Below are 16,299 nucleotides of genomic sequence, written 5' to 3' on the forward strand. Positions count from 1 at the left end.
TGTATACCACATGGATAATGTCATTTCACTGCTCTTTTGAATGAGTATTCGTCACATCATATAGTTAACCCGTAAGGGTTGAGAATGCAATAGGTTTATTATGTACATATGAGAACCATCAATATCCACGCACTCAGTTCTGCCTCGGCTTCACCTCACCTTCATGCACAACATAATACGCCACCGTCCCGTCCCCACCCATCCCCTTATCCACCATAGCAAGCAAAAACCTTTGCGCACCCCATTCTTTGGTCAAACGAGTCTTCTCCTTCTTATCATAGTATTGAGCCAGCTTTTCTGCCTTTTCAGGATTCAGATTCGCCGCCTCCGGCTGCATGCTTGTAGGACCGACAGATCGATCATGCTCTTTAGCCTTTTGCTCGAACTCAGGAAGCCGGTCAAACACAGCACCCATATGACGCAAGGTCCACGGCTGACCCTGTGTAGTTGGTACCACGAAAATCCGCTCCGGCTTCAGGTCCTCATCGCGGATTCCGTTTTCTAGCATGTACAGCTGCTCATCTGGATGTGTGTACACGCGGTGTGGGGGGTAGCCGGATAGCAGAGGGATTGGTTCTTGTGGTGATTGGCGGGGTTCTTTTTTTAATGTGTTTGAGTCGTCTGATCGTCCAGGAATGATGTCTCCTTTTATAGAGGTCCAGAGGTGTTGGTGTTCGAGGTTGTGCTGGACCTGGGCGGATGTTGCGAGGTGGGGGGACTCATAGCCTTTTTCGGTGATGCGCTCGGTGATCGCCGATGCCTTGGGCTGTTTGGTGGCTTCCAGTCTGTCTGCCATCATGAATATTTTCTTGGAGCTTTTTGTCTTGTAAGACTTAACAGAGGAGCTCCGGTTGAGGATTTTTGGGATTCACCGCCTGGATAGATCTGATTTATTGACACCGCTTTCCTCAATTGGATTGTATAGTTGAGATAAGAGGCTTGGAGACTCCGAGGTTAGAAGAGAGATTTGGAATGATAAAATGAAGAATGGCAAGTCAGATACTTCTTCCATCTTTGCACCATGAGTTCAAATAAAAATAGAACAGAAAAATTTATGTGGGGTGGCGATCATAATAAGGCGAAGTAAGAACACATGGCATCTTGTTGTTTTGGTTTCAGGACTCCAGGACCCGACAACCTAGGACTATCCTCGACACAGGGTCATTTTCCCACCTTTTCGCATAGTTTATATCGCCTTGTCTTGTTCGAGTCGCTTGGATTTTCAACTTGTATTCCGCCTTAATTACTCGCCATGGGACGACAAAAGCAAGCCGCGCCGCTCAAGAGAGCCCCCTCTTCTCAATTAATGCACATCTCAGAAGAGTCCGACGTGGGACAAAATTCTGGAAACAATACAGACACAGACTCGACCGCCAAGGGAAGCGTGTCCGAAGAAGCATCAGCGGCCCTGGAGACAGTCACCGACAACCCTGGGCTGACGCAACTTGCGATTTGTGTTCTCGGTATATATGCGGCATTGTAAGTGCCTCCACCGCTAGGACTGGCCGGAGAAACTAACAAGACGAAAAGCCTCTCGTGGGGTGTGCTACAGGAGGCGATCACGACAACCAGCTATCTCGTTCGTCCTGCAACCGTTGCGGAGCCAAACCCTCCAACGGAGCGATTCACCTACTCGCTGGTGCTGAACACGGTCCAATCTCTCTTCGCGGCCATCACCGGCTTTGCATACCTACTATTCTCAACACCGAGTGGCCAAAAAATTCCATCTATCTTCCCTACACGCCGGATCATCGTCCCCCTGCTTCTAGTTGCAATCTCCTCGTCACTTGCGTCACCCTTCGGCTACGCCAGTCTCGAACACATTGACTACCTGACCTTCATCCTCGCCAAGTCATGCAAGCTCCTCCCGGTGATGGTCTTGCACCTGACCATATTCCGCAAGAGATACCCACTGTACAAATACGGTGTTGTCCTGATGGTCACTCTCGGCGTCGCAACCTTCAGTCTGCACCACCCCGGAACTAGTAAGAAAGTCGCTGCCAAGGACCAGTCTGGATCCTCCGGCTGGGGCATCTTCTTGTTGTCAATCAACCTCCTTTTGGATGGCCTGACCAACACCACGCAAGACCACGTCTTCTCCTCGCCCAAGCTGTACACCCGCTTCACCGGACCCCAGATGATGGTCGCTCAGAATGTTCTCTCGACCGTTCTGACTTCTGCGTACCTCCTGATCATGCCGCATCTCTCACAGAGCGGGATTTTGCACAACCTCCTGCCATTCCCCATTCCCCCGTCTAATGAGACTGAACTGTTTGGTGCCTTCTCTTTCCTCTCTCGCCACCCGGAGGCACTGAAGCATGTCCTTGGGTTCGCGGCATGCGGGGCTGTTGGCCAGCTTTTCATCTTCCACACTTTGTCTCGTTTCTCTTCACTGTTGCTTGTCACTGTCACCGTTACACGTAAGATGTTGACTATGCTCCTCAGCGTTTTCTGGTTCGGGCATTCTCTGTCCCGTGGCCAGTGGCTGGGGATTAGTCTGGTCTTCGGCGGCATCGGCGCCGAAGCAGTGGTACAAAGATCAGAGAAGAAGGCGAAAGAGCAGTCGAAGATTGAGGCTGCAAAGAAGAAGTTGTGAGTTTTTTTTGCGAGGCTTTATAGATAAGCCTTCATTTGAAGAGCATTTAGATTCCCAAAATATAAACCGCAAGTTACAGCCTCTGGGTGGCTTCTCATTTTACATATTTTTCTCGGGTCTTTTGTGGGTATATTCTTAAGGTGATCGTTCGTCTTTCAGAGGACGTAAGTAATGGGAAGAAGCTCACTTCCGCCCCTCAACCATGATGATATGATATCCAAACCCAGTCTTGACCTCAGCATACTTGGGATTTCCCGTTGTGCTAGTTTCAAGCTCAAAAGCAACATTCTCAAATGCAGGGTCCAGCCCGCCCTTCGTCTTCCATCCGAGCGACCCTCCTGCGGAAAAGAGATCAGCCGTGTTACTATCGTCCCTCAAAGACTTACTTACCCTGTCTAGCCTTATCCTCCGAGAATTCACGAGCAACCTCATCGAACTTGGTGCCATTGCGAAGCTTCTCTAGGGCTTCTTCCTTCTTGGCGTGTTTCTCGCACTAGATGTGATTAGAATGAGCTATATAACAACCCTTTCCCCTGTCCACGGATCTGGTGGTATATCGGCTACCCTCAGAACTATAGGCACAGGATCCGAGATTGAAAAGAGAAGAGCCAAAAAACATACAAGAATGTGCCGCACGTTAATCGACTGTGCGCCTTTCACTGCTCCTCCCTTTCCACCTTTTCCCTTGGCGTCGTCAGCAGAGGCATCCTTGCCTTTGCCCTTCGCGGCTTTGGCGTTGTTCTTGGGGGCCATTGTGGAGGAAAGGTATCAATAATACGTTGTTATCGCTGTCTCGGCCGTTGCTTGTTCAGATTGAGTTGATGTGGGGTGGAAACTGATGCCTGAGGCTGTCAGGCAGAAAGGATGTGTGACGTGGATGCGGGTGTATTGACTCTCTGCTCTAAAGAGTTCTAGTTAGGCATATGTATGGAATTATCCCAGTTTACACATTGCAGCGTCTTGATTTCTACAAAACCATTTATCTCTACTTTCCCTTCGCCTACACTGCCAACCCCTCATCGATAGCGATTGCTGAGACAAAGGACCGAAGTCAGCAAGGACTAGGGACTACGTATCTACTAGTCCGAGTTTGAAAACCAAATGGGATTTGATCATGAAAAGTCACGCATCATCGCATTGCCCGAGGATGCATTCTATATATCGGACTTCATTACAGAAGACGAGGAGGACTGGCTACTTCAGAAGGTAAGTGACAGTGCTTTTCTTGTGAACATGTGTCCTCAGAAACCATGCCCTAAGGGATTGATGTCAAATATTGCACGAATATATGTGGTTATCATTATGTCATTTTTCTTCAATTATACCTATTTAGACGTTGCATGTCACTTATTCATGCTCAGATCTCACTCACTGCAACAATTCACAGGTAAAGTCAGCACCGCTGCCGCGCTGGACCCAACTCTCGCACCGCAGACTTCAAACATGGCCATCAGCCCTCACCAAGGGCAATGCTCTTCTCGAATCGCCCTTACCAGCTTGGCTTCGATCACCGATCGTCGAGCCGCGGTTTGAGGCCCTGTGTATCTTTAACGATGCGCCACACAAGGCGCCCAATCATGTCCTAGTAAATGAGTACCAACCTGGACAGGGGATCATGCCACACGAAGATGGAGCTGCGTACTATCCCCTCGTTGCGACAGTGAGTCTAGGGGCACCAATTGTGCTCAATTTGTACCACAAACATGCCCAGGAGGACAGGGAAGAAAATGAGGCACCAGCCAAGACCGGAAGAGATGTTGCCGGGATACCCGACACAAACCGAAGGCCCCAATACAGGATCTTGCAGGAGAGACGGAGTCTCCTGATCACGAGGGGCAAGATGTACACAGACTTTTTACATGGCATCGAGGAAACGACGAGAGATGAGGATCTTAGCTCTCGCTCTATATGCAACTGGGAGCTCTTGCGAGAGAGGGAACCGTACCAGAGCGGGTGGTATGAGCGGAAGACGAGGACTAGCCTTACGTACAGGGATGTGCTTCAGGTTGTGAAGATGGGGAATACCTTGAAGTTTTTAGCTGGGAGGTAACGATTACCTCATTTCCAAATTCCGGTTCTTTTATTTATTTTTAGCTCTATGTTAGTAAACATATGGAATCATAAACCACCAGTCCTGCACCGAGTCTTTGCCGAACTTTTGCGCATACCACTGCTTGGTATTCCGAGCTGTCAGACCCAGGTTGACCGCGACGAAAGCCAAACAAGAAAACATAGTTTTATTGATCCATTCACCTCGCGGAGCAGCCAACAGCGCTAACGAGAGATAGATGATGCATTCTGCGCCATAGTGGGGACAGGCAACACCGCGGAACATGGGATGCTCCGGAAGGGTATATTTTTTCAACGAGTAGAGGTAGTGATGGGAGTCATGCTGCAAACCAGACGCCACCAGGAAGAGCGGGACGAGAAAGAAAGTACGCAAACTTGGGGCGTTGGTCATCTGTAGATGAGCAATGGTCAGGTTTTTGGTCAACAGAGTGCCGGAACCCTCGATCCAAATTGCAACCCCTGCCGCTAGGTAGAAACCCAAGCCTAACAACCAGTGCATAAACCACATCTGGGACGACGAGGGTTTGGAGAAAACAAAGCACTCCCATAACCGCCGCGATCCTTGTATAGTCAATAGAACACAACAGATCACCAACTGAGTCAGGGACATGGAATGACGTTGGTGGTCCTCGCTGACGCGGGATGCAATGGCTTGGAAAACCAAACCCCGCGATAGCAATTGCGCAATCCAGAAGACAGACGACAGGACAGATGCAACATAGAAATGAGTGAAATAACTATGTGGCACCTGCCAAGTAGCAAGATAGTCAAGGAAGCCCTTGCTCTGGGTGGGAGGGTTATGGGCGGTCGATGGTGCAGAGCCGGTCGAGGCCGAGGCCGCGCGTGGACCGTAAGTGAGGAAGCGGGACCGTAGTGAGGTTGGGATGCTGATCGAGAATGTCTGCATAGGGGGGTCGGCGTTAGTCGGGTTCATCTGCAGGTGGTGTTCACTATCACCACTATCACAGCGCGTATCGTACCGTGGCGGCGGCCAGCAGGAAGAACGCGCGTAGAGCATCCACGGCATCCATGCCAGTGGCATCCAGGGTGTGATCTACCCATTGAGAGATTAGAGACATGGCTCTTGGATGAGCGTTTTTTTTCCCCCGTCTCTGTTTCGTATTGTTTCTTTAACTTAGTGTCATTGTGATGATATCAGTGAGGTGTTTTAGAGGTGTTTGTGGTGGAGAAACCCAGCCCCCCCCGCCGATCCCTTTCGCCAACGGGGGCGTTTGGAGTTAGTTCGGCCTCGGGGTTAGCTCAGGGATAAGAACAATTAGGGTAGATAGAAGATAAAGAGGCAATTTGCGTCTGATAAGAGTTAGCTCTAAGTTTCTTGTAGAGATGTTTCATGATAATAGGCTTCACAAAATGGATGGGCCGGTGCGCTGAGTGGCGACTTTTCGAGGCAAATCCACTTGACCGTATTGGGTCTAGTCTGGTCAGGGTGTTTGTCACATTTGCAACATCCAAATTGGGTTAGTGGCCAAAGGTCTGTGCCCCCTTTTCTCGGTATCACGGTATCAGCCGTATCGACCGTATCAACCGTATCAACCGTATCGTCTCCCGTATGGAGTCTTCGCCGAACGAGAAGGACATCCAAGAACGGATTATGAAAAAACAAAAATTGAAATAATCAAATATCAACATGGGTTATAACCTCACCCCCTCTAAGATACAAGCATGTTTCCAGTAGCCAAAATCCAACCTGCAGCTCGATGATTCTACTGTGGCCAAACCTGCCCCAGTGAGGAGCCCTAGCCCAATGAATCCAGTCCCATTCCTTTCCCTTCCCGCTTTTCCTCTTTATTTCTCTTTCTTCCCCCATTCAACTCCCAAGTGAAAAACAACCCTCGATCTCATCCTCGATCTATATATCCATACCAGTAAATCCTATATCCGGACCTCTTCGACCAACTTTCCGTATCGCTCCCGTATCTCGGAGCGGTATTGCCCACGTTTCAAGACTCTCTTTGCGGGTGAAACCCGCGGTCGAGGATCGGTGTCCGCGCACAACTGCTGGCGTTGTCGACCACGGTTGTTTTGTCGGTCGCGTTTTCCCCCCAAAATGACGAGCGGCATTTCAAGTCTTCGAGTGCTATCGCTATGAGTGATGTCGAGGCAGTCTCTTTACCAGCTGCCCTGGACGTCGGTCAGAATAGGCTTGCCACGGTAAAGCCAGACCCTGTTGGTCCTTCATCACCAGGCAAAGCTCGTGCAGACCCTCACCCACGGGTAAACAGCAATGGACCGACACGTGTACATTCGGAAGGGGAGGAGGACGGGCCTCCTAGTCCTAGGGCGGATTCGGAGGCTGAGACAATAATTCAATCAGGTCGGGAGTCCTTGTCACCGGAGAAGAAAAGGAAGCATATCAAACACGATCCGAGTCGCCATGAGCCTAACGGAACCGATGGACATCAGCGAAAGAAATCACGGGTGCTTGACGACACTCGACAACGCGAACGCGAGCAGGAACGCAGCCCTCCGTCTCCAAGCCACCGAGAAATCTCGCCATCGGTGGTCAAGATTGAAAAGGTCGATGATTCGCAGATGTCAGAAACGGAAGGCGTTACCAATGGAGTCGACCTTGCGTCAGAGATACCTCGTGCTTTCCGTAAGCGAAGCTTAAGTGACAGTGCTGAGGAACAACAAGATCATCGTCGCGCACATCCTGTGCAGGAACTTAAACATACCAATAATACACGCCTCTCCAGACCTCCGTCCAACGCGCGATCACTCTCACCCAGTCGACCCTCTCACCAACGATCTGCTTCTGGCTCTCAGTTCCCGAAGAAAAAGGCGCCAACCCCTGTGCTCACAGGCTCTGGGCGACATAGCTCCGAAGACAGACAATCGACGTCCTCTTCTCAAAGCAGTTCTCCACTGCCGGGAGCGCATCTACGGAAGCTTGGTTCTGGAGTCGGTGCGTCCGCATCGCCTGCTAAGCAAATGGGACCGAAGAAGTTGCGTGACAAGAGTGGCCGGACTCCTCTTGCACGAGCGTGTGCGGACCGGAAACATGATCAAGTGATGATGCGCCATGCTGAACGCCCAGAAGACATTAATATCCCCGATAATGCAGGCAACACCCCCCTGCAGATCGCATCACTTGCTGGCGAAGCCGAAATCGTTAAGTTCCTACTAGATGCAGGCTGCGAGATTAACACTAAAAACATTGACAAAGACACACCGTTGATTGATGCTGTGGAGAATGGGAATGTGGAGGTGGTCAAACTTCTGCTTGATGCAGGTGCCAACCCACGGACTGTGAATGCTGAAGGCGATGAACCTTATGAGTTGGTTCCGTCCTTTGTAGATGATGATGAATACGAGGAGATGCGGAAAGCGCTTGCAGACGCCAAGGCCAATTTGCGGCCTGGACGACGCTCAGAGGAAAATACCAGACCAGAGAGCAAGGAACCTTCTTCGCGACGGGCTTCGGCAGTTAGAGGATCAGCAGCTAGCCCCCGAGATTCGCCTCCCATGCGCAGCCCCCCTCCAGTGGGTGTAGCAAATCGACGGAAGGGTGGGCGAAGCGAAGCTACGAGAAATGACCTCCTGTGGACGAAACCCACATTCGAGAACCTTCGAGAGTTTGCTGCCAAAGGTGATGAGGCTGGGGTGGTGAGCATTCTGAATATTTTGCAGAAAGCTGACAATGCTTCCTTGATTGCTGCGGCAAAGGGTGGCCATCACGATGTGCTCTCTCTTTTGTATGCGATGGGCAATGCAGACGCGGATCCAAACCCGTTACGTGGTCAGAAACCAGGTTATAACACGCCTATGCTTGCTGCGATTGGTCGTGGCAACAGCGCTGTTATCCAGCTTATCCTTAACCAACCCGGATTCAACCCTACGCGTCGACTGTTTGAAGAAAGAACATATTTTGAACTGTCTCGCAATCGACAGGGTGAGAACTGGGAGGACGAGCATCAGATTCTGAAGGACGCGTATGAAAGGTTTGCTGGTTCCGACAAGAGTCGCAAGGACGACTCGCCCCGCCGTGCTCGTGGAAAAGAGAAGGAGGAGAAACGCCCCCCACGCAGAACCTCTTCCTCTCCCGTCGCGCGTAAAAAAAACAACAGCCCCAACGCCAACCGAAATCGCGATTCTTTGAAAGACATGGATTTAATCAAAGAAAAGCGTCGTCAAAAAGAGCACGATCCATCACGACCATCGGATTCCTCCAAACCCAAATCTTCGTTATCCGCTAGACGAGACAGCGAGTCTAGTGGGGTGGCACCCAACGAAGACATCCGAAAGAGACGACTCATTCCTGGACGTCGCCCACAGGAGCGTAGGCCAAGTCTATTTTCGTCTGATTCGCTATCTGGACGTGAAGAGGCACCGAAGCCGCGTGTTGACACAGCACTTGACAGCACAATGTCTTTGAAGCGCATTCGCACTGATGGGTCTCCGGAACGATCTCGTTCCCGTGGCACAGACGCTGACCGCTTATCTCCTGAGTCGCGCAAAAAGAAGAGACGGGTTGTTTCTGAAGATAAGTCTTCTGGTGCTACACACACTGCATCGAGGCAACCTGAAGATGTCAGTAAACCACATCCTCGCCGACCAAATGACGAATCTACTCGAGCTGCTGAACCTCAACCACACAAATCCATCGACACCTCCAAGAAACCTCCAACCCGCCCAACTTCACCCCGTCATGATGCCGTTAAAAAGAACGGTGATACGAGAAAGGAATCGCATGAGCCCAAAGCCGATACCATGGAAGACACAATGGCCGTCGCTAAACGTCTCGAGCTTGAAGCCCATGAGCGTCGAAGAGCCCAGGCTAAGAAGGTGCAAGACGAGCGCGCCGCGAACGAAAAGCGCATTGCAGATGAAGCCGAGCGCGATCGACTTGCCAAAGAAGCTGAACGAGTAGCTCAGGTTGAAAAAGCCGAAGAGGAAGAGCGCAAACGCAAAGAGCTTGAACAACGACGCGCCAAACAAGCTGAAGATGATCGTCTGAAGCGGTTGGAGCAAGAACGTGCTCGAGCTGCCAAGATGCGCCGCGATCGCGAGGCAGCAGAGCACCGACGTCGTGAGGCACTTCCAAGTCGCCTTCGTGTTGCAGCGAACCTCGTGGGCTCGAACAACCCCCGCGCGAAAAGCCATGACTGGCTCAAGTCTTTTATGCCTCTCGTTACCGCTCTCACCCGTCAACTCGATCCCAGCTGTGATGTGGATGTCGCCGACGAGAAATGGATCCCAAACTATTTGGTTGCGCCTCTTCTGGCTACCAATGATCTCCAACTTTCGCAGTACCCCAGCTGGGAGAAGCGAAAGGCGACACCGACTCAACGTGTGAATCTGTGGCGAGTCACCCGTCGCATGTTGACCCATACGGATGATGTTGGATTCCAAAGCTCGAGCATCGGACAGATCATGCAGAAGGATTGTGACACGCGCCCCAAGTATTTCGAGATGGAGCATGTCTTCTGGATCCGAGTAAGTTTTCTTGTGCCTTGCAAGTTATGCTTCAAACTAACAAGTATTTTAGCTTTCCGATTTCACAGACCTCGTCCCACACATCCCTCACCTGCATGGCCTAGAGCTGCAATTCTTGAACATGCACGTCGATCCGGAGCCACCGACGGCTGGTGCAGATTTCGGCACTCCCCAAATTAATGGCCATGGCCCGGGATCCTCGGTCGAAACCAATGGAACCGGGCTCAATGGTTATGGCCCTTCTCGGTCTAGTACATACGTCTAGTTTTGTTTTCAGCGTCTTTTCGCCAGGACCCGGCGCAATGTCAGCAATTCAGCGAAGCGGTGTACAGTTCGGATTCTGATTGTACGATTATGATACCTCTTGCGTTCAGTGATGATTCGACTATCATTAGGTAGTTTTGTTGGGTTTCTTATGTAGTCACACTGTAATCATGCATCCCCGTGTCAAATAACATTGTTCAAACTCATATCTTCAAAGTTCGTATCGATATAGATATTTGTAGTAACTTATCAAACCATACACAAGCTAGAAAGCTAAAGATGATAGTGAAAGTGCCATCAAACCGGACTTGTCGTACATTCATTGTACGGATAAATACTTCACGTGACTGCGTTTGCGGGGACGGCATGACATAATCGTAGGGCACACACAGCCGAAAAAGTCGAAATAGCGGGAAATTTCACGACGCTCCACCTCTTAATTTCTCTCTCCAACAACTCTACTCTTCGAGGATCATCCGATTTCAAGCATAACAAGCAACAAAATGGTATGTTTTATACCTGCGAATTACCCTCACACCATATCCGTACCCACCTTGCATCCTGTCACGACAATTGAGACGCTGGAATGGATATGGCCGGCGAGAGTGATTGCGTCGCCGCAGTAGAGGTCACCCTCGTCGGCTGTTTAATCTATACGCTGCACCGGTCCAAACCAATCCTAAGTCTCAAGAGTCACGACAACGATCTACACAATGGAACCTTTGAAGCACCATATACTAATAAGAATCCTTAGTCGGACGGAGAAGAGCCCACATCCCCCATCGCCCCCGCCGAGGAGGTCGAGGTTTCTGCCGATGCCGGTAGCGGCCAGATGTCCGTCTTGGACGCCCTCAAGGGTGTTCTGCGCGTCTCCCTGATCCACGATGGTCTTGCCCGTGGTCTCCGTGAGGCCGCCAAGGCCCTCGACCGCCGTGAGGCCCACATGTGTGTCCTGAACGAGGGCTGCGAGGAAGAGGCTTACAAGAAGCTTGTTGTCGCTCTCTGCTCCGAGCACAAGATTCCCCTCATCAAGGTTCCTGACGGAAAGATGCTTGGCGAGTGGGTTGGTCTCTGTATGTTCTCCCTCTATTGAGCCAAGTTATTCATCTCGGGGTATATTTGCTAACATTTTGTTCTTCAGGCACTCTCGACCGTGAGGGTAACGCCCGCAAGGTTGTCAACTGCTCTTGCGTCGTTGTCAAGGATTGGGGTGAGGAGTCCCAGGAGCGCTCCGTTCTCCTCAACTACTTCCAGACCGAGCAATAGATTATTTCTATTGAGTGGCTGTGAGTAACAGGTCTCGTTTCAGGCGCCGGGTTGACTGGGGGCATTTGTGGTGGAGATCAAAGGAGGAATACATGAGAGGTAGATCAATGTCGAAACTACTGGCTGGACTCGGAGTATCCTCTCTGGGTTTGGTATTTATGATGGTGGAGATCTGTGATATCTCTGTTTGGTCTTTTGAACCTGTCATTTCGAATCACCTAGTCTATAGCCGTGCCCCGTTTACTCGGGTTCGCGGCACCAATGGCATCTGGACATCTTGTCTCCTTTGACACAAATAGGATTCGAAAGTATCTATGTGCTTTCTTGTAAAAGGTTATTAATATAAGTAATATCAACATTGTCAGCAAGGAACACAAAGGCAATCCGGAAACTCTGCATATGAAGGCTATTGTCCACCAAAAACGACGAAAGTCCCCAACCAATGAATGAAGACTAACACTCAATCGACATGTATAGGACGTTCCTCCGAGACCTTCTCCTAGATGAAATGCGCCTCTTGCATATGTAACCTTGTCAGTGACAGGAGGCGGTTTTTGCGTAAGTCTCCATTTCCATAAATGAACAACACACCAGTGACACCACATGCCCCAAGTGCTGTTAGCTCACAATTCAAGCGTAAGCACCTAGCACGGCGAGGAATCAAGTGCTGCACTTTCACAGAGGCCTTTTCAAGAGACCTATATAATAATGTGAGGCAAGAAGGGCAACTAGCTATGTAACTGCAATATGAACTCTATGTACGAAGTATGTACTCCGTATGGTATATACCTTTCGACAAGAACAAACGAAAACCAGCAAAAATAGATGTCTTCTTCCTTGGCTCTATAAGTCAGACATTTTCTCGGTCTCCTAAGGGCCATTCTAGACTATATCAAGCTTATGAGCTGTACTTCTTAGGGCTGCCCGCAGGAGAGTGGATCATCTGAGTCAGCCGGATTTCGTGACTTCCCTAACTCCGACTGGGTTTCTTTGTTTCCTTGGACAGACGCTCTTTTGAGGAAAATCTTCCCTTTCTTTTTCTTCTTTGCATAGATTTTAATCTTGATGAGAGGTGCATATTGCCATTATTTGCCATCGTTTTACTCTGTATTAGGCTCCACATCCTTTTGAGACAAGCATTGTCCAATATCCTAATCCCGATCTAATTTCCAATCCCGAATCCCACCGGGCATCGGGATGCAATCTGCTCAAATCCAGGGTGGGACCCCTGCGCCATATGGCCGCGCATGTATGAATTGTTCCCGTGCCAAGTGCAAATGTATTCTTTCCGCAACTGGTAGTGGCTGCGAAAGGTGAGTGGCACTGCTAGAGAGTGTGGCAATAGCCTGAACTAAGCACACCGGTAGATGCCAGCGCCTGAACAAAGAATGCCGGCCTGCGCAGACAGTCCGCAAACGCAATAAGCCGGCGTCGGGTTCTAATACTGCCCATCTTGAGGCTAAACTGGATTGGATTATGTCCGCGTTTGAAAAGAGTGGTGTTACCCCCAGTCTTCCTCCAGATTGGCAACCTGTAAACCTAGGGCAGAGTCAACGGCATGAGCCAAGCCAATCTGCACCAATCACTCAAACCTCAACTAGAGCTTCTTCTTCGACTGCCGAGGAAGGACAGTACTCTGAACACTTTCTGCCCTCGTATGATCCGGAGATATTGTCTCTGATCTACGTTCCGCCCGCCATGGCTCAGAAGTACCTCGACCAATTCCGCACTCGGAATTTGCAATATCTCCCCTTTGTCTACATCCCTTCTAACATAACCTCTGACCAATTGCAACAGAAGTATCCATTTCTTTGGGTATGCATTATGGAAGTGAGCACGTGTACAAATGCAGAAAAAGGTGACTCTTTCGGAAGAATTACCAACCATATTCATCAGAGAGTTATGCTCGACATTGCGCCGAGCATAGATCTTCTCCTTGGGATCATGACTTTCGTATCATGGTGAGTAGAGAAGAAGTACCCTCATGAAAACCACTTTCCTCATTACAATTCTCTTTGCAGGGTCACATACACTAAAAGGCCATTTCTCAATGTCTATGCACACATGCTAATGGCAGTCGTCGCCGAACTTGGAATCAATCAAAGTGTCCCAAATGAGTATTCAGCCATGCATTCTTTCAAGGTCGCTATTGGAATGAAGCAAACTCCACCCACAGCTAGGACACTGGAAGAGAGGAGGGCTGTGCTGGGATGCTTCTTGATTTCATCAAGGTAAATAGTAAATACCCGAGATTTCTAAGCAATAATTAACAGCTATACTACCAGCACCGCATTGGCAATGTCCAGGATTGACGCTATGCGCTGGACACCGCACATGGAAGAAAGTCTTTCAATACTCACCGAGGCTAAAGAGTGTCCCCAGGATGAGCTCCTGATCGCAATAATTAAGATCTATTTGGTCTTAGACAGAGTCTACCAACTGCGACGGGATGGTGAGGCTTCTATCCCGCTAGCTTTCTATCTGGATAGCTTCAAAAATCAATTGGATACAGTGAAAAGCCAAATTCCGCCTCACCTTCAACAGCACAGTATGTTTATACCTCCCCTACGTCTCCACGGCTATGATTAACAATATAAAAGGAGTTATACTGATGTATCTCTACAATGCCGAAATTGTAATCAACGAACTATCAATAGGAGACACCGCCATTGCACATTCGCCTGATCTCCATCGACTTGACAGCCTTTACACCTCCCTCCGAGCAACAAAAGGCTGGCTAGATGTATGGCTAGAACTTGAAGGAGAGGAGTACCTACAGCTATCATGTGTCATTTTTTTCCAATTCACACGAGCCATTGTCAACCTGTACAAGCTCACCATTCTGGAAGATCCGCAATGGTCTAAGAGTATGGTCCGAGATACCGCAAATATTCTCGAATACCTGAACAGAAACGAAGCCATCATCAGAAAATGCCCAGAATACATCACTTTCGACCAAAGCAGGGAAATGAACCTCCTCGAAAAGGGATTGAGAATGGTTCAAGGCATGCGAATAAACTGGGAGCCGAAATTATTGGAACTGTGGCACCCAAACATTCCCGCGAATAACGGGATCAACAGTGGTATGATCCAGTCCGATACTATACTTCCTGATGTTATGCCTTTGGGTGGGATTGATGAGGCCTGGATGATGGACTTCCTTGGGTCGTTATGATCTTGGTCTGTGAAGCTTGAAACGTTAGCTAGGAAGTAACATGAGGGTTAACGGCTTTATACATAATATAATATACCCAAGTTCAGTCATATTTGTTGACATGTGAGTGGGGGACTGAAAAGGAAGATTTCATCATCGGGGACTTGGCTGTTGGCGAGCCCTGTAGCTGCTTACGGGAAAGTCAATACCACCTATGGTCAAGATGGTCTTTGTGAATATGATAGATTGTCAGGAGGCGTGTCCCAAAAGTCTTACAAAGACGCGAGAAGACTCATTTGTCTTGGCAACAAACAAAGCCCATCGCCTATTGGAGACCGTTGAACGGCCGGATTTCGATTTATATCTTGGGATACAATGGTGACAGGTCTATGATCACACGGGAGATGGAAACAAATGTAGCTTTGCTGATACTCGCTAGGAGTGAGACGGCTTTCCAAATTCGCTTAATATATCACAGTAAACCTCCCGGCCTATCGGAAACTCGTGGACGAGAACCCGGAATCATTCAAAGCGTAGCGTATGAAGATATTGGTTTCCAAAGAGTTGGTCAAATGACTTAACTGAATGCAGCCCCCAAGAAAAGTCGGGTTTTCCCACCTGTCCCGGCTGTTATTCCGCGTGTTGTACTAAGGGAGAGTGCACTGGGGGTAGTTTGGCCTAGAGAATGTATTTATCTTTTTCAACACTATTCTATTTAGTCTCGAGGCGGAAAGTCGGACAATCGGACAGTCAGACATTTTCACTTGTCTTGGAGGAAAATGAATTCTGACTTATGATATCTTCAGGGACCGGGCTGACTGTATCCTTCCACAACTTTTCCTTTGCGGAGATGCGTCTAACTACGACCAGGATCTTCTGGAGCTTTGACACGACCATGGACGAGAGCTCAAGTGCTTGAAGTATTAGAAATCCTATAATTTCTGGGAACCCAGGCCATTGACAGTGAATCACAACATTGAAAGCGTTGCAGTTAGCTGTCTTTCGTTGCGTTTAGTGTAACTGAGTATGGTGAATTGCTATATAAGGTACCCAGGTAGCCATTCATGTCATAGAATCGCTTGCCACATTCGTGATACGAGAGGAGGGACCAATATCTAGCACGTCACTATCTGCCAATAAACAAAGTTCTTGATATTGTATGCGCGTGCCCTTTTGGGTAACCGTGAATGTACATATGTATATCTTACTGAGAAATTTACTGCGCATACATGTATAAGGTTGTCCTACAATAGTTCTTCGTATAGATATGTGTACAACTTTGAAACTGAGACACCAATTAACGTTGGTATTAACTAAGATTAAGATCATAGGCTTAGGTTGCACATTTGAAGACAAGACTCGGATTTGATCTTTCTTGAAGATCTAGTTCCAAGACCCGGCTCTGAAGTTACACAGCATGAAGTTTAAGTGAGTTGACCGTTGGGTGTATCAATCTTTCCCGGTGATGCCGGCTTTGTGGCGATTGAGATGA

The 16,299-nt window shown here is 49.1% G+C and overlaps 9 protein-coding genes across 9 annotated transcripts; 5 read left to right on the forward strand and 4 right to left on the reverse strand.

The window, feature by feature from the left end:
* Positions 1-133: 133 nt before the first annotated feature.
* On the reverse strand, positions 134-796 carry N7518_003952 (uncharacterized protein; the record flags this gene model as incomplete). Its single annotated transcript, XM_057184879.1, has 1 exon — positions 134-796. One exon carries the CDS (start codon positions 794-796, stop codon positions 134-136), a length of 663 nt encoding a protein of 220 aa, XP_057041649.1.
* Positions 797-1,252: 456 nt separating this feature from the next.
* On the forward strand, positions 1,253-2,596 carry N7518_003953 (UDP-galactose transporter HUT1; the record flags this gene model as incomplete). Its single annotated transcript, XM_057184880.1, has 2 exons — positions 1,253-1,479; positions 1,531-2,596. The coding sequence occupies 2 exons, from the start codon at positions 1,253-1,255 to the stop codon at positions 2,594-2,596; spliced, it is 1,293 nt and encodes a 430-aa protein (XP_057041650.1).
* Positions 2,597-2,779: 183 nt separating this feature from the next.
* On the reverse strand, positions 2,780-3,349 carry N7518_003954 (peptidylprolyl isomerase; the record flags this gene model as incomplete). Its single annotated transcript, XM_057184881.1, has 3 exons — positions 2,780-2,934; positions 2,987-3,089; positions 3,218-3,349. 3 exons carry the CDS (start codon positions 3,347-3,349, stop codon positions 2,780-2,782), a joined length of 390 nt encoding a protein of 129 aa, XP_057041651.1.
* Positions 3,350-3,697: 348 nt separating this feature from the next.
* On the forward strand, positions 3,698-4,646 carry N7518_003955 (uncharacterized protein; the record flags this gene model as incomplete). The annotated part of the gene is made up of 2 exons (XM_057184882.1): positions 3,698-3,802; positions 3,984-4,646. 2 exons carry the CDS (start codon positions 3,698-3,700, stop codon positions 4,644-4,646), a joined length of 768 nt encoding a protein of 255 aa, XP_057041652.1.
* A 51-nt stretch (positions 4,647-4,697) lies between these two features.
* On the reverse strand, positions 4,698-5,745 carry N7518_003956 (putative 3-oxo-5-alpha-steroid 4-dehydrogenase; the record flags this gene model as incomplete). Its single annotated transcript, XM_057184883.1, has 2 exons — positions 4,698-5,567; positions 5,647-5,745. 2 exons carry the CDS (start codon positions 5,743-5,745, stop codon positions 4,698-4,700), a joined length of 969 nt encoding a protein of 322 aa, XP_057041653.1.
* An 814-nt stretch (positions 5,746-6,559) lies between these two features.
* On the reverse strand, positions 6,560-6,748 carry N7518_003957 (uncharacterized protein; the record flags this gene model as incomplete). The annotated part of the gene is made up of 1 exon (XM_057184884.1): positions 6,560-6,748. One exon carries the CDS (start codon positions 6,746-6,748, stop codon positions 6,560-6,562), a length of 189 nt encoding a protein of 62 aa, XP_057041654.1.
* Positions 6,749-6,772: 24 nt separating this feature from the next.
* On the forward strand, positions 6,773-10,388 carry N7518_003958 (putative histone deacetylase complex subunit (Hos4); the record flags this gene model as incomplete). Its single annotated transcript, XM_057184885.1, has 2 exons — positions 6,773-10,123; positions 10,176-10,388. The coding sequence occupies 2 exons, from the start codon at positions 6,773-6,775 to the stop codon at positions 10,386-10,388; spliced, it is 3,564 nt and encodes a 1,187-aa protein (XP_057041655.1).
* Positions 10,389-10,890: 502 nt separating this feature from the next.
* Positions 10,891-11,653, forward strand: N7518_003959 (40S ribosomal protein eS12; the record flags this gene model as incomplete). The annotated part of the gene is made up of 3 exons (XM_057184886.1): positions 10,891-10,893; positions 11,142-11,460; positions 11,529-11,653. The coding sequence occupies 3 exons, from the start codon at positions 10,891-10,893 to the stop codon at positions 11,651-11,653; spliced, it is 447 nt and encodes a 148-aa protein (XP_057041656.1).
* A 1,197-nt stretch (positions 11,654-12,850) lies between these two features.
* N7518_003960 (uncharacterized protein) lies at positions 12,851-14,828 on the forward strand (the record flags this gene model as incomplete). Its single annotated transcript, XM_057184887.1, has 5 exons — positions 12,851-12,966; positions 13,021-13,614; positions 13,675-13,884; positions 13,939-14,201; positions 14,254-14,828. The coding sequence occupies 5 exons, from the start codon at positions 12,851-12,853 to the stop codon at positions 14,826-14,828; spliced, it is 1,758 nt and encodes a 585-aa protein (XP_057041657.1).
* Between the last annotated feature and the right edge of the window lie 1,471 nt (positions 14,829-16,299).

This window comes from Penicillium psychrosexuale (genome assembly GCF_028828465.1).
Source record: "Penicillium psychrosexuale strain IBT 29551 chromosome Unknown utg000003l, whole genome shotgun sequence".
Taxonomy (NCBI): Eukaryota; Fungi; Ascomycota; class Eurotiomycetes; order Eurotiales; family Aspergillaceae; genus Penicillium; species Penicillium psychrosexuale.